At 42.4% G+C, this 23466-nt stretch overlaps 1 protein-coding gene and 1 long non-coding RNA gene across 3 annotated transcripts in view; one reads left to right on the top strand and one right to left on the bottom strand.

Annotated features, from left to right (window-relative positions):
• The window catches only part of Atf7ip (activating transcription factor 7 interacting protein), an 86641-nt gene that overhangs the window by 57905 nt on the left and 5270 nt on the right, over window positions 1–23466 (top strand). For both annotated transcript variants that reach the window (XM_031383673.1, XM_031383672.1), the window contains exons 8-14: window positions 3594–3682; window positions 7466–8101; window positions 10944–11014; window positions 14449–14527; window positions 17311–17466; window positions 21265–21447; window positions 23264–23376. In XM_031383673.1, the coding sequence (XP_031239533.1) occupies window positions 3594–3682; window positions 7466–8101; window positions 10944–11014; window positions 14449–14527; window positions 17311–17466; window positions 21265–21447; window positions 23264–23376 (1327 nt within the window). The remainder of the gene's footprint in view (window positions 1–3593; window positions 3683–7465; window positions 8102–10943; window positions 11015–14448; window positions 14528–17310; window positions 17467–21264; window positions 21448–23263; window positions 23377–23466) is intronic.
• On the bottom strand, window positions 17173–19130 carry LOC116099719. The gene is made up of 2 exons (XR_004122357.1): window positions 18962–19130; window positions 17173–17522 (listed from the first exon to the last, which is right to left on the bottom strand). It is a non-coding gene; the product is annotated as an uncharacterized LOC116099719 (long non-coding RNA).

The raw sequence follows: 23466 nt of genomic DNA on the forward strand, positions 1-23466 counted from the left end.
CCCACCCCCCTTGGAACTTCAAGTCTCTGCAAGACTAGGTGCATCCTCTCCCACTGAGGCCAGACAATGCAGAACATATCCCACATACAGGCAATAGCTTTTGGGATAGCTGCCCCTCCTCCCACGCCCTCCCAAGTTATTCCAGACCCACATGAAGACCAACCTGCTCACCTGCTACATATGTACAGAGAGGCCTAGGTCCAGGCTGTGTATGTTTGGTTGGAAGTTCAGTCTCTGAGAAACCAAGAGTCCAGGTTGACTCTCTTGGTCTTCCTGTGGAGTTGCTATCTCCTTCAGGGCCTCAATCCTTCCTCCTATTCAATAAGAGCCCCCAAGCTCCATCCACTGTTTGGCTGTGGATATCTGCATCTGTCTGAGTCAGCTGTTGGGTGAAGCCACTAATACAACAGCCATGCTGGACTCCTGTCTGCAAGTATCACAGTATCATTGTCAGGGGCTGGTGCCTGCCTATGGGATTGGTCTCAACATAGACCACTTAGTGCTTGGCTTTCCCTCAGTCTCTGCTCTATTCCCTGTTCCTGCAGTTCATATAGACAGGATGAATTTTGGGTTGAAAGTTTTGTGGGTGGGTTCATGTCCCTATAGCTTCACTGTGGTTCCAGCCTTGGCTACAGGAAGTGGCCTCTGGGTTCTATATCCCCAGTACAGTGAGTCAGAGCTACTGATACCAGTTCATTCTTGGGTTGCCTCCCTTATCTAAGGTCTCTGCCTCGTTCTGGAGATGCTGTGCACCTCACCCATCAGTTGCAGGTTTCCATTCATATTTGTGGCTATAGTAAAAGGGTGTTGTTGCCTCAATATCTTTCTCTGCCCATTTATCATTTGTACAAAGAAGTGCTACTTTTTTCCCTGAGTTAACTTTGCATCCAGCCACTTTGCTGAAGGTGTTGGTCAGCTCTAGGAGTTCTCTGGTAGAAGTTTCGGCATTATATATGTATACTATCACATCATTAGCAAATAACAATATTTTGACTTCTTTCTTCCCCTTCATTTCCTTTTGTTGTCTAATGGCTCTAGCTAATAATAAATACTTCAAGTACTTTATTGAGTAGATAGGGAGAGAGTGGGCATCCTTCTCTTGTCCCTGATTTTAGTGGGATTGCTTTAAGTTTCTCTCCCATTTTGTTAGGTGTTGGCTGTAGGCTTGCTGTATATTGCTTTGATTATGTTTTGGTTATGGGCCTTGAATTCCTGATCTTTCCAAGTCCTTTAATATGAAGGGGTATTGGATTTTGTTGTTGTTGTTGTTGTTTTTTTCTTTTTGTTTGTTCATATAGTGAATTATGTTATGGATTTTTCTATATTAAACCATCCCTGCATCGCTAGGATGAACCCTACCTGATCATGATGGATGATGTTTTTGACGTGCCTGTAGATTCAGTTTGCGAGTATTTTATTGATTATTTTTTACATCAGTGTTCATAAGAGAAGTCAGTCTGAAGTTCTCTTTCTTTGTTGAGTCTTGTGTGGTTTAGGCATCAGGTTGACTGTGGATTCATAGAATGATTTTGGCAGTGTTCCTTCTGTTTCTATTTTGTGGAATTGTTTGAGGAATATTGATATTAGCTCTTCTTTGAAACTCTGGTAAAATTCTGCACTAAAACTACCTGTCCCTGACCCTTTCTTGGTTGGGGGACTTTTAAAGACTGCTTCTATTTCTTTAAGGGTATAGGACTGTTTAAAAAGTTTACCTGATCTTGATTTTGGTACCCGGTCTCTGTCTAGAGAATTGTCCATTTCATTAAGATTTACAATTTTATGAAGTACAGGCTTTTGAAGTCAGAATTCCCTTGTTTTTGCTGGTATGGATTTGCTTATTTCCTGTGCTTTTCTTGGATGTAGTTCTTCTCCTTGGGTTGTAATTTTCCTTCTAGTATTTTCTATAGAGCTTGATTTCTGGATAGATACTGTTCAAGTTTAGATTTGTCTTAAAATACCTTGTTTTCTCCATCTATGGTAATTGAGAGTTTTGCTGGGTATAGTAGTCTAGGTTGACTGACATTTGTTGTTTTTGTAGAGGATGCAAGATATCTGTCCAGGCCCTTCTAACTTTTAGAGTTTCTGTTGGGAAGTCTGGTGTAATTATGGTAAGTCTGCCTTTGTATGTTACCTGGCCTTTTTCCCTTGTAGCTTTTGATATTCTTTCTTTGTTCTGTAGATGTTGTGTTTTGATTATTATGTGGCAGGGGGCCCAGTCTAGTTGGTGTTATAGTAGCTTCTTGTATGTTTATAGGAATCTCTTTGTTTAGGCTGTGAAAAAAAATTTTTTTCTGATTTTGTTAATATTTTCTGGACCTTGGAGCTGAGCCTCTTCACCTTCTTAGGTTTGGTCTTTTCATGGTACCCCACAATTTTTGAATGTTTTATATCAGGAAATATTTAGATTTAACATTTTCTTTTACTGATGTTTCAATTTCTTCTATAGTATCTTCTATGCCCCAGACTCTCTCTCCATCTCCTGTATTCTGCTGGTGATGCCGGCATCTGTAGTTCCTGTTCTCTTCCCTAGGTTTTCCATCTCCAGGATTCCCTCAGTTTGCTTCTAGTTCCACTTTCATGTCTTGCATAATTTTATTTATTTCCTCCACCTTTTTAATTGTATTTTTAAAAATTTATTTGTTTCCTCTTTAAAAACCTGTACTGCTTGTATTTTCCTGTATTTTCTTAGGAGGCTTATTAATTTCCTCTTTAAAGGCCTCTATCATTTATACTATGAGTATCTAAATTGTGGATTTACAGTCATTTCCTTGTGCGTCGGTTGTGTTAGGATATGCAGGTTTGCTGAGTAGCGCAGCTGTGCTCTGAAGGGGCCATATTTCTCTGACTTTTGTTGATCGTGTTCTTTCGAGGGCCTTCACCCATCTGGCTGGCTTTGGTCCCTGGATTTTCCTGCAGTTGTAGGTATTGGGAGGGGTCTGAACCTCAATGGTCCTGGTGTGGCAGGCTTCTGATGGGTCTCCTTGGGCTGTGTGGTTTTGGATCTGCAGCTCTATATGGTTGGAGTCTCAGGTCCGATGAAAGTGGGCAGAGATGTTTTGGAGACTGGAGCTCTGCCTGGACTAGCAGGCTGCACGGGGCAGCTTGGCCTGCTCCAGTGGGCTCAGCAAGCAGGGAAGATGGCTTGGGGAAGGAAGGGCAGCTTCCCTGAACGGTTTAGGATTCGAAGGTCTCATAAAGGTTGGCGGGGATGTGTCCAGATCGCTTTTCTTTACTTTTGCATTGTTAATTATTAAATATGTAGGGCTCACCCTCCCCTAAACCCTATGTATTCCTTTATGAGCATGTCTTTAGTAGTTTTTAGCAATTGAGAATTGCTTAATCAGTGATAAGAATGCACCTGTGCTTATATTCAGTCTTCAGGTAACCTACTGATAATGTTCGAATATAGACTAAGACTCTTGTGCACTGCTATCTGATAAGAAGTGGTCTGTGGACCAACATTGTCTTAAGTTATAGGACACAAACCACAAATGTCACCACCCCTTTTCTATCATGGGCCAGTTTTTCCTGTCCTTTGATGGGTCTCCCCTAGGATGGCATAGCCATTGACTGTCCATGTATCTTTTTCATAGAAATGCAGGCACAGTGCGACAACTGCTGGAGTCCAAAAGAAATGTTAGCGAGGGCCCACCACCATCCTTTCAAACTCCTGTGAATACAGGTAATGTTGTTGTTGTTGTTGCTGCTGTTGTTGTTGTTTTTACTACCAACATAAATTTTCCCAAGAAACCCTATCATCTTTGCTTCTCTCATATTCTTTTGTGGTTAGAAATGGGTTAGAAAACAGGGCACTTTGGTATAAATACAAGTATATTTCAAAAAACAATTTATGATTATAAATAAATATGCATGTACATGCAGATGTTCAAATTCCTAGTACAATGCTTCTGAGACTTGTCATGTTTAGGCCCTTATAGTCCTGTGCAATTACTAAGACGTCCAGAGAAGTTTTTGACTTAAACTCATTGATATTACCAGTTAAGTTAAAATAAAAATTTAAGGACTTTTTGTTCACTTAAAATTAATAATAAGCCTAGAGGCAGGCAGATCTCTGTGAGTTCAAGGCCAGCCTGGTCTATATAGTGATTCTAGGACAGCTTCCCCATAGTGACGCCTTGTCTAAGAAACGAAAAACATACCAAAATAAATTATAATCTTTTAATATACCACCAGAACATTTTTTTTTAAATAGAAAATAGAGTTAAGTTTCTTTTTTGGTTTTTCAAGACAGGGTTTCTCCATGTAGCCCTGGCTGTCCTGGAACTCACTCTCTAGACCAGGCTGGCCTCCAACTCAGAAATCTGCCTGCCTCTGCCTCTCAAGTGCTGGGATTAAAGGCGTGCACCACCACCACCCGGCTTAGAGTTAGTTTTCAAATTTAAAAGTTATTAGTGAAAGGTAGAGACCTGAGCTCCATCTCTCGATAAGTAAAGGCAGCCTGCTGGGGTGGAGTACACACATTCCCAGTGCTGGAGTGGAGTACACACATTCCCAGTGCTGGAGTACACACATTCCCAGTGCTGGAGTGGAGTACACACATTCCCAATTCTGGAGAGGTCGGCAGGCTTCGGCCAGCCAGCCTATATGGTGACTTCCAGGCCATCGGGAGAGCCTGGCTCAACATAGAAGAAATACAAGAGGTGCGCGCGCGCGCGTGTGTGTGTGTGTGTGTGTGTGTGTGTGTGTGTGTGTGTGGGTGTGTGCGTGTACTTGTGTGTGTATGTGTCTGTGTCTGGGTGTATGTGTGTGTTTGTGGGTGTGTCTGTGTGGGTGTCTGTGCATGTGTGTGTGGGTGTGTCTGTGTATGGGTGTGGGTGTCTGTGCATGTGTGTGTATGGGTGTGGGTGTCTGTGGGTGTGTGTGTGACTGTGTATGTGTGTGGGTGTGACTAAGATACTGAAGACTATGTGTGAAGCTACCAGTGACTAAAGAAAAAATATTGAAAGAAAAAAAGTCAGTGGCATCAGAGGAGTGACTCTTGAGCTGTGCTCTGCTTGCCACATGTGCATGTACACATGAGCATATGGAATTACATCTGGACATATGTAATTATCAGTGAAAATAGGGAGGTGTTGCCTTTTACATATTTCTTGAAAATCATATTTGATGTTATACAGCTAAAAGATGGCTGGCTTTTTTGTTTATTTGTTCTTGAGGTGGGTTTTTCTGTATTGGCCTGGCACTTGTTCCAAAGACCAGGCTGGGTTCAAACTCAGAGAGCCTCCTGTCACTGCCTCCCTTGTGCTGGGATTATAGGTGTGCACACCACTGCCTGGCAGGCTGGCTGGTTCTTATGTCTATATCTCCTTTCAATTTCTTCAGTCTGCTGTCTTTATAGATGAAAGAAATGCAGTCTTACACAGGTAGATGGAAACACGCTGGCCCTTTTAGATAGTTGGCTACTCTGCTTTGGTAGTTTCTGTGAGGTTAATGCAGAACAGAGTCAGAAATCATATTAGCATGCTTTTCTCATTGTTTTTCTAAGTCACTTTTTGAAGAAAATAGGTCCTGCTAGGCATGGTAGTGCAGGCCTGCAATCCCAGAACTTAGCAGGATATGGCATGTAGATAACTGTTCAGAGCCAGTCCATGTTTTTACTGGAAGAAGGGGCATAATAAAAATGGTAGATTTTATTACTTCCTTATGGTTACTTTAAAGTGAAATTGACTTTTTGATAAATATTATAATAAGCATTTGCTAGTTAAGAGTTCACTGTAGCCGGCCAGTGGTGGCGCACACCTTTAATGCCAGCACTTGGGAGGCAGAGGCAGGCGGACTTCTGAGTTCAAGGCCAGGCTGGTCTACAGAGTGAGTTCCAGGACAGCCAGGGCTACACAGAGAAACCCTGTATGGAAAACAAAACAAAACAAAAAGTTCAGTGTGACACCTTGGATTTGTAGTGTCCCCGTATCCATAGTTTATTTTCTATAGTTTGTTTCCATGGACTACAGTTATTACATGGAACACTCCATAAATCATTCATATCTTTTATCATATTGTAATAACTACTCTATTTTATTATTACATACTTTTTTTTACTGTGCCCCATAATGACATTTCAGAGAGATCTGAATGCACATGAAATATTACGTGGTAAGAGCCTAATGGAGCCAGAAGTTCTTTATCAGCTTCTGAGACCTCGGCTCTCTTACTGTATTGTAGCTCAGCCTGTTCTCGTGTGTATGTCATATTCATGGGAGCAGACCTGGAGTGCCATTGAGCCACAAGTTGTAGCAAGGAGAATTCTGTCGGCTACCTCACTGCAATTGTATCTAGCTTCCTGTAAGCTGATATGCTACTTTATACATATTTACTGTCCCATGACTCATGGAATAGTTGCGCATTCCAAGTAGATTTGTACGGCCTTGTGATCATACAGCATTGGAATTATGCAGTGACACATTTCTGAAAACATATCCATGTTGTTAATAAGGGAAAGGCAGTGTGTGTGGGGGTCTCCACTGCCTGCTGTGTGTATTACCGGGAGTGAGGACATGATGTTTTAGATATGGACCTGTTGAGCTAGGCCGCATAGTGCAAACGTCAAATGTCTCATTAGTATTACAAAAGTAGCATTGACTTTGCAAACTCCATGCAGGGTTCTCCAGAAAGTACAGGAGGTGTTCCAGTGGCTTTGGAACAGCTAGTTATCTGAGCAGTAAATTAAGTTATAGTTGAAGCTGTTCAGTGAGACAGTAATGCGTCTTGGCAGTCAGCATGTATTCTTGTCCCTGTTAGGTATCCTCCATTTGTTAATTCCTTCCTCCCGACCACTCGGTGCTTCACCATACCAAGTGAGGGCTGCAGCGTCTTCCTGAGGGGATTCTTCCTGGTTAGTTCTTTCCCTAGGAACTCGGTAAAACTGTCAGATTTCCTATGGTTCATATGGTAAAATTCAGTTGCTTCACTCACTAATGGCCACCTCTTTCTAGATTTCCTAAATTAGATATAGTTGATGTTTAAAATATCAGTATATTTTTACTTAGTTTTTAGTATTCTTTATTTTTTTCAGTTCCTCTGAAGTGAATGTGGTAATTTCAAAAGCTGTTTTGATATTGAGAGAACAATCTTGTATATTAACATTATTAAATCATGTGATATTTCATAAAACACCAAATGTATACATAAAAGTACTTCTAAGCTGGCCGGTGGTTGTGCACGCCTTTACTCTTCACACTCAGGAAGCAGAGACAGGTAGATCTCTGAGTTTGAGGTCGGCCTGGTCTACCGAGTGAGTTTCAAGACAGCAGACAGGGCTACATAAAGAAACCCTGTTTTGAAAAACCAAAACAAATACAAGCACTTCTAAACATTTCAGAGTTTCAAACTTAAGCCTGGTACTTTTTGTGGTGGCTTTTCTGTGCCTAGTACATTGAATGCGTGTGTCATTTCCTGCTTGTCAGTTGAGGTGGTTATCCAGACGGCCTTGTGTTTTCCTCTGCAGTGTCTTCAGCCAGCCATGTCACTTCTTCAGCAGTTGTCAGTAGTCAGCCTAAACTGCAGACCTCAGCGACCTCAGGCTCTCTGCCGGCAGCACCTCTTCTTCCTGCGCCCAGCACAGCCACCGTAGTTGCCACTACTCAGGTGCCTAGTGGGAACCCTCAGCCTGCCATCTCTCTGCAGCCCTTGCCAGTGATTCTGCACGTGCCCGTTGCGGTAACCTCTCAGCCTCAGCTCTTGCAAAGCCATCCAGGGACTTTAGTGACCAACCAACCGTCTGGCAATGTGGAATTCATATCTGTGCAAAGCCAACCTACAGTGAGCGGTCTTACCAAAACTCCAGTGTCCTTGCCACCCTTGCCAAACCCCACTAAACCAAACATTCCGTCAGTGCCCAGTCCTAGTATTCAGAGGAACTCTTCAGCCACCGCTGCACCTCTGGGAACAACACTTGCTGTACAGGCCGTTCCAACTGCACATTCTATTGTGCAAGCCACAAGGACTTCTCTGCCCACAGTTGGCCCTTCAGGACTATATAGCTCGTCAAGCAATCGAGGCCCAATACAGATGAAAATCCCAATATCAGCTTTTAGCACTTCATCTTCTGCAGAACAAAATAGCTCTGCCACCCCAAGAATTGGTAAGTTGGTTTGCTTTGTAACAAAAACACACTAGTGGCCTTTTACTCATTAAACTCTTCCTAACATTATTTGGAAAATGGGGTAAATAATTTGCTTGATTATTTTTAATAATTTTCCAAATACCTAATGATACTATTAAAGGGGAGTGTGAGAGGGGTTTGTTTCACTGTGCTTTTTCTTTTTCTTTTTTTGGTTTTTCGAGACAGGGTTTCTCTGTGTAGCCCTGGCTGTCCTGGAACTCACTCTGTAGACCAGGCTGGCCTCGAACTCAGAAATCCACCTGCCTCTGCCTCCCAAGTGCTGGGATTAAAGGCATGTGCCACCACTGCCCGGCTCACTGTGCTTTCTTATTGAGGCATATTTGTATAACTTTATGGGATCTGTCACAATTACTTGATCCATATATACAACATTTAATACTTAGTTCAGAGCATTGAACTCTTTACGTGCTTCAAACAATCATTTTTGTGTGTTGGGACTTTACTGCTGTCTTTTCCTTTATAATACAGATGATTTTGGCAAGTACTTCCCTTGCTGTGCCCTAAGATGCAGAACTCCTCCTTACCCACTGTCCGTGCCCCTTCACCTGTCTCCCCTCTGTTCCCACTTTCTCCCTCCCTTGTCCACCCACCTTCCTTTCCCCTTCTGTGTAAGAGAAGTTGTAATTGAGAACACCATTTGTTTGCTATTTTAGTAATTTATTTTTGTGAGTTTTTGTATAGTCTTTGTAGCCAACATTATGCACAATTTTTATTTGCTTTTATGAGAGGTGGATCAGGACAATTGAGTAAATACATTTTAATGATCTAAGTTTAGAGGTTTATTGAAAGAGAACATCCAAAACAATATATTGCCAGGCTGTAGTTGTAGTACATGGCTTGAATTCCAGCACTTGGGGCAGAGGCTGGTGGATATCTGAGTTCACAGCAGGCCTGGTCTGCAGAGCAAGTTCTAGGACAGCCAGGGCTACATGGACAAACTCTATCTCAAAACCAAGACGAGAACAAGAACAATGACACCTGTGTATCTTGACTCCATGTTATTTTCTCTGTCATATTCCATAAGACATCTAATTGTATTTTACTTCAAAATATAAGGTGAATTTGGCTGCAACTGCTGTTTGAAATTGCACGCCTCTGTCCTGGCTGTCCTGGACCAGGCTGGCCTCAGAGGGGTCTGCCCGCCTTTGCTATGCTGGGAGAAAGGCACGTGCCACCTCACCTAGCCACAAAAACACTGTTAATGCTTGCATTCCTAAGACAGACGACAAGCCAACTAACTGAGCTTCATTTTCCCCTCTGATTTCTTTTTATAAAACTTTCAGTATTTTTTGTTTTAAAGATTTATTTATTATATGTAAGTACACTGTGTCTGTCTTCAGACAATCCAGAAGAGGGCGTCAGATCGCATTACGGGTGGTTGTGAGCCACCATGTGGTTGCTGGGATTTGAACTCTGGACCTTTGGAAGAGCAGTCAGTGCTCTTAATCTACTGAGTCATCTCGCCAGCTCCCAACTTTCAGTATTTTTAATGTCAGATGATTTATAAAAGTTTTTGTTTTGTTTTGTTTTTGTTTTTTGGTTTTTCAATACAGGGTTTCTCTGTGTAGCCCTGGCTGTCCTGGAACTCACTCTGTAGACCAGGCTGGCCTTGAACTCAGAAATCCACCTGCCTCTGCCTCCCAAGTGCTGGGATTAAAGGCCTGCGCCACCACCGCCCGGCAAGGATGGATGTTTTTAATAGAACACTCCTGATAATGCAGCTAATTATTTTGAGAGTGAAAGCTAATTTACTTCAATGGCTATAAACGATATGTTATAGGCCATCTGTCTCTTCTGTCTGTTAGAAATCTGACACGAACAAGCTTGCTCTCCATGCTGTCCTTGAAGTAGTTTGCAGGTCTATACAGCCTTCCCATGGAAGCTAATCTGGGTAGGTGGATGACCTCAATTCAAAGTTCCAATACTCAGATAAACGTCAGGCTTGGTAGCAGGAACCTAAACCCAGGGGAGGGCCTCAGACAGGTGGATGCGTGGCACTGTTTGGTCAACCAGCCTAGCAGAAGCAGTGGTCTCCAGGTTCAATGAAAAACAGTCTCCAAAAATAAGGTGGATGGTGATTGAGAAGAATGTGCCGTGCCACTCTGGCTTCCTTACATAGCCATGAACAAACATGTGCATCTATCTGCACAGCACACAAAGGGAGACAGTCTGTACTTGAACTAATACATGTGTATATGTTTCTCATCCTTGCTGAAACCTTCTGCACTGAGTCTATTATGAACATTTTTTTATATAAGATTTTCCCCAAAGATATGATATGAAAGAATGGCATTTTGTTTAATCATTTACCCATATTGAATATTCCCATTGTACAAATGTCAAATTATATTTCTCAAGTATTCCTTAGGATACTTTATGTTGCTCGTTAATGAGTATATGAAGCTTGAAATTTTATATTGTGAGGGCTAGAGAGATGGCTCAGCGGTTAAAAGCACTGACTGCTCTTCCAGAGGTCCTGAGTTCAATTCCCAGCAACCACATGGTGGCTCACAACCATCTGTAGTGGGATCTGATGCCCTCTTCTGGTGTGTCTGAAGACAGTTACAGTTTACTCATATATAAAATAAAAACATAATTTTTTTAAAGGAAAAGAAAAATTTATAATGTGCATTAGCCTTCTAAAACAGAGTGATCTGATCTATGAAAGAAGCCATGTATGTACACATTTGTAACATGCTGACAGAAAAATCATTGGAGAAGAATACATAAATTATGTGTCTAAAGCAGCCTGGCCTTTTACATATCATACACGTGTTAAAATTTTCCTTTTTTGTTTAAGTTGCAGAAAATCCGACAAGCAAAACAGTAGATTCTTCTGTTAATAAGAAAGCAGCCGATAGCACATCACAGGTAAGATGTTTCCCTTTGCCATGGCGCCATGCTCTGATCAACAAAAATTATGATTTTCTTTACATCATTAATTATAGGGCTTATTTTTCTTTTTTGAGCCATGATCTTTTGTAGCCCAGGCTAGTCTCAAACTCACCAAACAAGAGTCCGTGTTTGTTCTCCTCCTTGGCTGAGGGAAGGCTTTGTTGATCTTGGAGTTTTGAGTTTAGAGGGTTTAGGTAAGATCAGCAGCATGTGCGTGGATTGTTGAGTGCAGCAGTGACTCTCTGCTGCTCTATAACACGTAGTTTTCTCATTTGTACGCATCATTTCTGTTCCTTGTTGATTTTCGGAGTGTCACTCTGATCTCCACAGAAGTGCATCCTTGGTGTTCTCTCTGCTTGACAGTTGCTGGTAGTTTCGGGTTCGTAGATGTTCTCGCTAGTTTTTTGGAGGAAGGTCATTATTTCTTCACAGACTCAACTACCCCAACCTCACTTAACAAGTCATCTTACATTTATTTGTTAGGGTGTAGCTGTACAAATGCTGAAAGTAGAGAACACCTACATGCCAGTTCTGTGGGACTTGAGCTCAGGCCTGGTGGCAGAGCCTTTGTCTGCGGGGCCACTACACTGTCCCCTGTCCCTCAGGCAGGTGTTTGCTGATGTCTCCTTGATAGCCACTCCTCTTCTTCCTCCTCCTCCTCCTCCTCCTCTTCTTCCTCCTCCTCCTCTTCATTCTCCATTCCTTGGGTGGAAAAATTCTGTTGGTCAAACATCATTTTCACTGAGCTTATCTGCATCCTGTAAACTGCCTTGTGCCCAGCCAAATGACTTAATGTAATATTTGATATTTATTCTTTAAGAACCTTGCACATATATACAGTGTATTTTGATCACATACCCTTCCTCCTCCTCTAAATGCTCCCGAACACATCTTTTCACAACTTCACCCACCCTTAGTATCCAGAATCCAGTTACTGCTGCCCATATGGGCATAGGCGTAGGCCGTACCAGTGGCCCAACCCTCTTGCAGCAGCCATCAGCTGTTTCTAAGAGCCTTAGCTAGAGTAGGGCCTCATAAACCCTTTCGTTATCACTGCTAGAATCTGACTGGCTTGATCTCATGAGCTCCTCATGCAGACCGTCCCGACTGCTCCAAGTTCATGGCTACAGCTTCCGTGTCATGCCACAGCCTCCTCCCCATCCCTTAGCTCTTACTTTGTTTCCAGTTCCTTTTCTCCATGTACTCTGTGCCTTGGATGATGAGGGGATGTGGATTGTTTACAGATTGTCCCATTCATGGCCGGGCCCACACAAGTCTCTCAGTCTTTGACTACTTATGTATTGACAGCTGCTCATTGCAAAGAGAAGATTCTCTGACTAAGGTCAAGAGCAGTACAAATCCATGGCTGTAAACATAAATATTTAGAAGACGGTTTGATAACATGACAGTTTAGTAAACAACAATAACAGATCCCCAACCCCAGGGCCTACAACTTCCTCAGCCATGGGTTTTGACCAGGTGTACAATACCAGACACATTCATTTCTCCTGAAAGGAGAGACCTGAAATCCAATTGTTAAGTAGGCAGTTACACCCTGGCACTGATGTCACCATAACATGCTACTATTGTAGCAGTGGGAATGTCACATGACTTACCTGGAAGATCAATAGTGTGGCGTGCAGGGACCAGTACTGGGTCAGGCCATTGATAGCCTTCCTCTCGCAGTGGCCTGCATAGTGCCTGTCAGCACTGAAAGACAATAGTGAGGACGTTCCAGTCAGTTCCAGATGGGTTTCTCCATGTCCTGCAATCAGAGTGTGTGGCATCTTCAACAGTATCGTCTTCCCATGCAGTTACGGAAGACTAAGAATAATGCTAATAATTTGTGTGGTTCTGGTGGCCTCCATGACAGTAACCATGCATAACACCGGGACTTTTACTTAATAACTCTTGTCTCCTGGAAGCAGCGCTCTCCACCCATGCCTGCCTCTGCCTTCTGAGTGCTAGGACTAAGGGTGTGCTGACATTTTTTTTTTTGTCCAAAGTTAAATTCCACTTTACTATATATATTTTTTCCTTCCACGTTTAGTAATATCTGTGATCCGTTGTTTCAAAATTTAGTAGCATTTTGAAAACTGGACTTTTAAATAATATAGTAAGTAAATAACTTTGCATTCCTTGAGGACTAGAAGCTTAATTTTGAATTAAACCAAATTGTGGTGCTTGTAAATATGTAATTTTCTATGAAATTATTATAGAAGAGCTTTACACGATTTAGGATCATTATCTGGATTTTCTAAAATCAGGCAATTCTTTTCTTAATTGTTTATTATCATCATTATTACTATTACACTTATCTATTTGTGTGTAAGTGCCACAGACCCTGTGGTGCTCAGAGGACGCTTCTGCATCACTTCTGCATCGGGTGGGTCCTGGGACCAGTCTCAGCCAGTCCAGCTTTGTAGCCAGTACTCTGCCCTGTGGAGCCATATCCCTGGGCAGCCTCTTTCTGTAGTTTCACAAAACAACTTGGCCTTCAGAGATTAGGGTGCCAAGTGTTTAGATTCAATCTTGGAATGGTATGTCAAAACAGATTATGATTATCATTTGTTAAACATTCCCATATTTCACCTGTTCTGTTAGACATTTTGTATATACATTTGTGTACACATTTTGTATATCTTTGTAATGATTTGCCTGTCTGCACTATAGAGATTGATTCACATAGCTCATGAGTTGGACTTTGACTGCAGACACTGGCTCTGCAGCCAGTGCTGTTTGGACTTCTGCTACTCCTGGTTTTGTTTTTGCCTTTAATTCTAATTGTCTTACTAATGATTTTGGACAGTGTGCTGAATTTGGTTAAATTGGACATCCCCTAATGACATAACAATGCCTCCCCCTAGCCCCTCTACTAAGAGATATCTATAACTGATAGTTTAAGAGTAAGGCTGGCCAGGGTTTTCATTGTCGGAGGGTGCATGTTTGTATTTAATCACATAGCACTTAAGAGAATGTAGGCACTTCAGTTGTTCTGTGTAACAGACAACTTTATTTCTAAAACTATTACAATTTCAGTGGAAAATATTTGAAAATTATGTTTATACTAATGATAGTCATCATATTTTGTCTATTTTGTACTGGTACTTGCATGTGCATGCATGCATGCTAATGTGCCACAGCGTGCACATGCACGTCAGAGACCAGCCTGTGGGAGAGTCAGTTCTGGCCAGGCTTGCAGCAAGTGCCTTTTACTCACTGAGACATCTGCTGGCCCCAGGAGTTTTAACTCGCAGTGTGTAAGTTGTTGACTTGCCACACTATTGAGATAAAGGGATTTCAGGCCTGAGCTTGAATGAGTCCATCCATCCCTTTTGCCCTTACTGTTACCACTCATTTCCTTAGTAGCTGCAGCTCCATTGCAGAATCAAGCAAGTTTTATTTTTCAGAGTGGAAAAGCTTCTAGCAATGACTCAGGTGGTGTCATTGATCTCACGATGGATGATGAAGAGAGTGGAACTACACAAGGTACCTGATTCTTTTAAGACATACTTCAGCAGTGTTCCCCTCCTAGTATTTGGTGAAACTTTCTGGTGGTGACATTGATGTGCCTATACCCCTTTTATTAATCATTTTATTTACTTATATTTCAAATGTTATTCCCCTTCCTGGTCTCCCCTCCATGAACCCCTCCAACCCAAGTCCCTCCCCTTTACCTCTAAGAGTGTGCTCCCCTACCAAGCCATCAACCGCTGCCTCACCCCTGTATCTCCCCCTTCTCTGGGGCATTAAACCTCCGCAGGGTTAAGGGCCTCCCTCTCTCTAATGCTGGATGAGGCAGTCCTCTGCCACGTATGTGGCCGGAGCCATGGATTGGCCCGTGTGTACTCTTTGGTTGATGGGAGCTCTGAGGGGTCTAATTAATTGATACTGTTGTTCTTTCTATGGGGTGGCAATCCTTCATCCCTTCCCCAACTCTTCCATGGGGTTCCCGGGCTCAGTCCAGTGGTTGCCAATGGTGAGTATCTGCATCTGTCTTGGTCAGGTGCTGGCAGAGCCTCTCAGAGGACAGCCATAGCAGGCTCCAGACTTGAAGCACATCTTGGCATCAGCAATAGTGTTGGGGTTTGGTGTCTGTATGAAATGGATCGCACAGTAAGGCAGTCTCCGGATGCCCTTTCCTTCAGTCAGGGACGATTCTAGGTTAATTTTTAGATGGGTGTTTGGCCCCATCCCTCCACTGGGGCCTTGTCTATCTACTAGAATTGGTCTCTTCAGGTTCTATTTCCCTGCTGTTGGGTATTTTGGCTAATGTCATCCCCACTGGGTCCTGGAAGCTTCTTGCATCCCTGGCTTCTGGGATTTTCTAGTGGTTTCCCAAGTCCCCCACCCCCCACCGCTATTTATTTCTATTCGTTCTTCTGGTCCACTGGACATCTCTCTATATCCTTTTTAGAATGAGAGTCTTTAACATTAGAATTACAGCCAGCACTCAGCTCCTGAGTGAGTGTGAGCAGCTGTAGCGGGCGGCCGCAGGGAGCGCACAGCGCCTGTGGCATGTCCTCACACTAGAGTGAGGGGAATTGGCATACTTAGGAAGCAGTCAGGAAGACCCAGGGATCCAGACTAGTGTTTGTGCTTGCTCCCCTAACCTCTCTCCTTTCTTTCCTCGTTTCCCCTCCCCTCCTCCATCCCTTCACTCCCTCTTCTAGTGTAGATACTTTCAAGTGCTTTCCTTTAGTGCTACATGAATAAAAATCAAAATTGTATAATCACTCTTATCAAGGGCCCCTGCTAATTTTCTTAGTTGCAGTACTCAGAAGCTAACTTGGACAGGCACCAAGGCATATCCTGCAGAGTGTCAGGAATAAAGTTCCTGGGTCAGATCTAATTGCAAAAGGACTGAATTTTTTTTTAAAAAAAAAATCAATGTTTTCTTTAATGTATACTAATTTAGATGTTACTGTGGTAATTTATAGTGTAAATGTCCAGTTATGATTCAAAGTGTGATATTTCTCAGATTTATTTGGCTATCAAAGTATCTTTCTCACAGACATATGTAAAAACATGATAATGGGTTTATTTGGAAAAATCTAATGCTAATTGTTTTTATCTTGAAATTAGTGAACTTACAAAGTTATGTTTTAGGGTATAAGACAGTTGATTTGGGAGAAATAAAATTAAATAAATATAGCTAATTCTAAGCAGTGTATAGAAGAACTGTATAACTGAGGTGCAGTTGAGACATTTATCCTGTCCTTCATCATGGCTGAGCTCTTGGTGGATACCATGACTGGTATGGGGGGAGGGGGATTTTAAGAGTTTCAGATCATCATTTTACTTTCAGTTTTGTTTATTTTGCTTTCGTAGATTGGCTTTGTCTCAAGAATTCTTAGAGAACAAAAATAAATACTGAAGCAGGATTCTGTGAGGGCAGAGCTGGCCATGAGTGTCCCAGGCATCCCACCTGCCACTGGGTTAGCCTCGTGGGGCTGCTTTTCTTCACCCACGTTTGAGTCATATTAATTTTCCCATTCTAAAGAATATTGTTCTCCTGTTGCAACTGAAGGACCCAGAGCTATTCAGTGGGACACAATGAGTGAAGATCTACTCCTAGAGGAAGTAGTTGGCTTTCTTCAGGGTGCCCCATGTCAGGGTTTTTCTAATGGTAAAGAGGCCTGTCTTGACACCTGAAGCCTTTTTACTTTAAGAAACAAAGTGGGCGGTCGGTGGTGGCGCAGGCCTTTAATCCCAGCACTTGGGAGGCAGAGGCAGGTGGATTTCTGAGTTCAAGGCCAGCCTGGTCTACAGAGTGAGTTCCAGGACAGCCAGGGCTACACAGAGAAACCCTGTCTCGAAAAAAACAAAAAACCAAACCAAAACAAAAAACAAAGAAAAAAGGAAACAAATAATGATGATTAGCAAGCACTTATGTAAAAATCTAAACAACTCTTAGTAATTGAGAGTTAAAACCTTCACTCTGCACTATTTGTCTAGAAGAATGTCTTTGGTACATTGATAAATACATATACATGCATTTTTACAGTGAAGTTAATATTATATATTGGGTCCAGAAGATTGTTGAAAGTATGAACTGGAATCTGTTAAGCACCACCAATGAATTCTTTAAATAGCTCCTGACTGGGTTTTCAAGTGAGCAAAAATACACATAATGAGAACAGAAAAACATTGTTTCTAAAGAGGGCAATGTGATTTATAGGTAGCAAGCATGAGTAAGTCTCTGGAAAGTCAGGCCTGGGTCACCTTGTGTCTTCTATCATCGCTCATGTGTCTTACATTTTAATTAACAGACCCCAAAAAGATAAGTCCTCCTTCTGCGTCGACTGTGAGCACTTCTCAGCCCATGTCTCGACCGTTGCAGCCCATCCTACCAGCACCACCTCTTCAGACATCTGGGGTGCCTACAAGTGGGCCATCTCAGGCAACTATCCACGTTCTGCCTACAGGTAAACTTGCTGAGTCGCCAAGCAGGAACTTCAGTAAGCCATTTATGGAACACTGGCTATGGAAGCAGTGGGAAGAATTGGCAGAATATTAAGAATAATTCTTATAACACTCAAGAGAAAGTATAATGTGACCTAGCTCTGGTCACTGCCCTAAGGAGCAACATGGGTAGAGAATAATTATATAGGAGATGTATCTGGGTCATTGTCATTAGCTACTGTGAAGAACAGAACTAATTTGGCTCTCCAGAAAGGCTGGTTATAATGACTTTTCTGAATAGAACCAAGACATTCCAGGACTGGTCAAATTTTGTTTCTCAAGTTGGAGGTTGAAGGTAGGGCCTTAAGCATGCTAGATAAGCAATCTAGTCCTAAGTCAGGGTCTGGGGCTCAAGCTGGTTTTAACCAGCCTACTGTAATATCAGTGTTTTAAGTGTTTATTGTGGTGAGCAGACACCATAAACAAGGCTACTCTTACAAAGGCAAACATCTAACTGGGACTGGCTTCTGCCCTTGATCTAAAGGCAGCCAGGAGACTACCATATTATGCATAGCTTGCGCTTATCTATGAGACTTAAAGGCCTGTCTCCACATAGCACATTTCCTCCAACAAGACCACACCTACCCAACAATGGCCATACCTCCTAATAATGCCACTCCCTATGGACATATGAATCTATGGGGGCCAAACCTAGTCAAGTCAGCACAGTCAGGAAGTCTGTGCTAATATTTTACCTGCTTCACTTCAAAAAAACGTTAAGATTGGGTCTTCTCACTACAGAGCCTGCCCATCTCACCTAAGCTCTTCAGTAGATATCCTAGCTTCCTGCAGGTCAGGTTATTATTGCTCGACATGCTTACAGAAGCACACCCACCTGAGTGAGTTAAATGACATTTCAGCCATGAAATTCACAATACTAGAATAATTGTGGCTAAATTATTTTCTAATGGTTCAGCAAGTCATTTGCTAATCTTCGAAGTGGTTGTTGGTACAATAAGTGCATGCAGTTTAGTGTAGTGCCTGGGTGGGTTGTTGGCCTTTGAGAGTCTTGATGTTATTGCACATTCTGTCACCTGAGCTACTGTTTATCCTCTTGCTGTTTCTAGCCAAAACCATGTGCTATGTGACTGTGTCCTGCATAGAAGTTTTATGTTGGTCTTTATGTTCAAATGCCATTTTTCTATCTAAGTGGCTACATTGCATTTAATGTTTAGCAGTTCTGTGTCTCTTTGTGTTCTCCAAAGTTACAGTGACAGTTACATAATTTATAGTGTAAAAGGAAGTGTCATTATGCAAAGAGACACATTGATAGTCGTCATCAGATGCTAAAGAGTTCTTGCTTCCCATTCTGAGTAAGAAAATTAGTAAGCAAGATATAAACTTTAGTTGAATGTCCACTTAAGGGCTTTGGACATAGTAAATTCTCTAGAGTGTAGCGCTAAAGATCCCTCTTGAAAGCCATGCTTTAAATGTAGTTGGCATCAAATGTCAACTCACTAGAAAGTAGCAGACGCTGACAGGTAGGTAGAAGATGGCCTCTTTTGCCAATGATTTCATCTAGTACATCATGAACCAAAGGAGTCATCTTGGAGAACACTAGCAAAAGCAGATAGTTGAAAAAGGCTGAAGCATTATTACCACATCTTTATTAGGCCGGACCGTGTCTGTATCTCAAAAGCTTAAGGATTCTTAATCTTATTTCCTTTATGGTTCCCTTTATGAGGTCACAGCTGTGAGGTTAGGCTTGTAGGCTTGTGCCAATTCAGCCACGTATGTGAAAAACTTGAAGCATTTTCCGTTATCCACGTCAGTCACCCAGCAGGCCTTTAACATATAGGATGTCTCCTATAGCTGGGCTGTGATGTGCACACTGCTGCAGTGACCTGAGGACTGCACGGATGAGCACTATAGTGCCTTTTGCTATGGTTCAAGTTCAAGGGAAGGAGGCCACAGAAAAGAATCAAAGTTACTGACAACCAAGAAGCACACTTGTTAAGTTTTACCATGGTTCCACTTTGAGTTTTGTGTGTGTGTGGTAGATATGAATCAGGGTAAGCCATCATCAGTCAATGCCCAAGCTCACCTCTGCTCAGGTATCACCATGGCAACAACATAAAGAATTCAGTAAAGAAGGGATGAGTGAACTGACTCTGCTCAGGTGTCACCATGGTAATAACATAAAGAATTCTGTAAAGAAGGGATGAGTGAACTGACTTTGCCATTTTTAGTTAATGGCAAATGTGTATCAAGAATTATTTTCTTTTATGTTCTGCTTTATTTTTGGTTGTGAGCGTAGCCTTTGACAGCTGAGCTCTCTCTTCAACTCTTTCACCTTCTCTATAAGCGAGGGTCTTATTCTAGGCGAGAATGTTCCTAAACTCATTTGTAGCCAAGGCGGCTTCAAACTCACTATTGGGATTGCATGTGTGAACCTTACTAATAGTGCATTATTGCCTTGCTAGAGTTCTGCATTTCCCAACTTGAAGTAGAATACAGCACTCATATTAGGTTAGGCATGACCTGCATTCCAAGTACTGAGCAGCACCAAGGAGAACAAATGTAAGAGAATGAGTCCATTCCCAGTGCTGGGGTGGGCAGTGCTGTGCAAACAAGCATCAAAGTAAAGGCAACTGTGGCCAAGCCTGACAACTTGACTTCGGTCCTTAGCTCCCACAGAGCGAAGGAAGAGAACCAGCTCACCCTAATTGTTGCCTGATCATCAGACATGCACACAAAAAATAAATAAAATATAAAAACAAATCAAAAGTTTTATGTCAAGATTCTAAAATGTAGCTTTCAATAAGGCTTTGATTTGGACACTGGTACCCTTAGAAAAGAATTCATGTGGAAGGGGGAAAGAGAGTAATTTCATCATGTGTCCACCCCCCAACAAAAAAAAACCCTCTTTTTCCAACTTCATTGTGTACAGTTTTAACGCCTGCTAGGACACCGTGTATAGTGCCTGTGGGTTAGAGCAGGAACAGGACCTAAATAAAGCTGTACATTTAATAAACACTGTATCAAGATTTTGCCTTAAAGTTCTACTTCTAAGGTTCTAAGCTATTACATGCTTCTACATCTGCAACCACCCAGGAAGTTTTTGGAAAGTTCGTGTGTGACTGATTCACAATGCCTAGGGCTTTGAGTTCAGTGAACAGAGACCAAAACCACCAAGGATGACAGCTGAGTGTGAGGGGGTCCTGCTCAGTAAAGATGACAGCTGAGTCTGAGTGTGAGGGGGTCCTGCTCAGGTAGTCCATGGGATGAGAGATGCACTGTGGAGGCTCCTGCTGGAAGGATAAAGATGACGTCATCAGCCAGCCACGATGCAGATGGTGACATGGTCACACAGCAGAAACTAAACTATGTCCTGGAAACAAAAGTTCCTCATGCAGATCACACGCATGGACACACACACACACACACACACACACACACACGGTCATAAACTCCTTTACATAAGGCCTGCTATGCTACTTTATCTTCAGTCTGCTGAGTTGATGAGTCTGGCTGGTGTTGGATGATAGGCTTCAACTGGAACTCGTTCCTTATTGGTAGGCAGTGGCCTGATCTGCCTCTGTCCCTTGCTGTAGTTCACTCAGCTAGACAGACACCTGGAGTAGGGAAAGTGCAGGTGACCTGCAGCACTGGAGGAAGGGCTTGAGAGGCATGACGTACACGTGCTTCTGACAGCCTTTTCCCCTGCGGCTACATTTTGTGTAATGGTGATTACTGCTTCATGATGTCGTCTTAACATAGAATTGGCTACATTCTTGGTATCTTTTGCTTGCTTCCTTTAGCTCCAACCACCGTGAATGTAACACATCGTCCAGTAACTCAGGTGACCACAAGACTCCCTGTACCAAGAGCTCCTGCAAACCACCAAGTGGTTTATACAACTCTCCCAGCACCAACCACTCAGGCGCCCCTACGAGGAACTGTTATGCAGGCTCCTGCTGTCCGCCAGGTCAATCCTCAAAATAGTAAGAGGCTCTTTTCTTCTCTATGGCTTTGAAGTGTGTGTGCTGCTCTATACTGATGTGAGATTGTCATATTAAGGAACATATAGAACAGCACACTTGCATGGTATAGTTAGTAACAGTGTGTACACTGGAAATTACTGATACCATAGATCACGGGCTAGCCTGGAGCTCACAGAGATCCACCTGCCTCTGTCTCCCAAGTGCTATTCCTAATGGGGTTACAGCACTATAGCCAGCCTTTCTTATGATTTAAAGAAAGATATTGGACATATGTACTATAGAATTTGTAGTATTTATATTCAATTTAACTTTGTTATTATAGTACCCCATAAGATTGATGGTTTATATATCCCTGGCTGCATAGGAGTTTGTGGTGTGGACCAGGCTGGCCTCAAACTCACAGACATCTGCTTGCCCCTGTGTCCTCTATACTGAGGTTTAAAAGTGTGCACTTAATAATTCCTACCTTGTCAAATTGAAGTTAGAATGGTAAGTTGTGGCTTAACACAGAAAAGGGAAGTTATGGTAAAGGTCGTTTCAAATATTACAAGAAATTCAGTTGATTTAAATAGTAATTATGCCCATCTGTATAAAATTTACATATGTACATTGATATCTTAGAATACATGGCTTAATCACAGAATACAGCATATAAAAGCAAGGTATATAAAGGAATATTAATATTACAAATTAACAAATTAATACTATAAATATTAAAGGAATATAATAAAAGTGAAACACAAGTGACCTTTGCCATATTAGGAAGTACAACTTTATTACTCTTCTGTCTGTCCCTCTGCCGTCCTCTCTTTATTGACATCAGTGCAGGAGTCACTTATATATGCTCATCTGACATGCATAAAAACATAGAATGCCAAAGCTAATGTATAGGTGTGTGTATATATTTATAAAATAAGAACACAAATCTAGCTCTCTTAAAAAACTGTAACCAAGTGGAGTCTCTGGAGCCGTAGTCTGGTGTAAGTTTCTCAAGTCTGTGAGGATTTTCTCTATGCAGTTGTTTGATTGTGTCATGAATGAGTTCTGGAGCAGGCCTGGCACTTAGTGTGGATCAAGCACGGCATGTCTGACCACCATGACTGGGACAGTGGATGACACGGCTCTGAAGTCTCTACCTTGTTGACCTTGGTGATGTCACTGTGGTCTTCCTGGGCATGGCGTTTCCTCAGCTGCTTAGCAGTATAAAGAGAGAAAGTGGGGCCCCACTAACAGGACTAGTGGCTTTTAGAAAAAAGATTTATCCATTTATGTGTCTGTTTGTCTGTCTGCTCCAGATCCCTTGGAGCAGGAGTTCCAGGCAGTTGTGAGCTGGCCGATGTGCGTACAGGGAACCAAACTCGGGTCCTTTGCAAGCGCAGTGTGTGCTGTCTGTTTCTGCAGGGCTCTGCTCTGTGTCTGGCCCCAAGGACAGACTACTTTCATAGGAGCTTCCGTCTATAGTCCTTTGAGCCATTGGCTCTATCTACTCCAGCTGCTGTCCACCCTTGGAGGGCAGGGCCGTTGGTGTAGGCTTTTATTTCTAGTCGTCCTCAGGAGGATCTCTGTCCGTGCTGTTCTCCTGTGTCATTGTCGTGTCTTCCTGCCTCTGTTTCCTTCACGTTACTGTTAGCAGCCTTCAGTGCCCCTTGAGAAAGTGTTTGTGAAAGGGCTTGGGTGTTTGAGTTCTTTATCTGATGTAGACTTTTCAGTTGGAATTGTTCGTCTTGAAATTTTTTTGAAAATGTTTTTACTGTTTACAATGGCTGAACACAAATTTATAGTAGAATTTTCCTATTTCCCTCAATTTTCTTTGCAGGTGTTACGGTTCGAGTGCCTCAGACAACCACGTACGTTGTAAACAATGGACTGACCCTAGGATCAGCAGGGCCCCAGCTCACGGTGCATCACAGGCCACAACAAGTGCACAATGTAAATGTCAATGCTTGCCTTTTGGACATCCTCAGTCACTAAGCTGCTGGACCATTTCAGTTGACTTCCTCCCTTCCCCTCCCCTCCCCT

This window comes from Mastomys coucha, unplaced genomic scaffold (genome assembly GCF_008632895.1).
Source record: "Mastomys coucha isolate ucsf_1 unplaced genomic scaffold, UCSF_Mcou_1 pScaffold20, whole genome shotgun sequence".
Classification (NCBI taxonomy): Eukaryota; Metazoa; Chordata; class Mammalia; order Rodentia; family Muridae; genus Mastomys; species Mastomys coucha.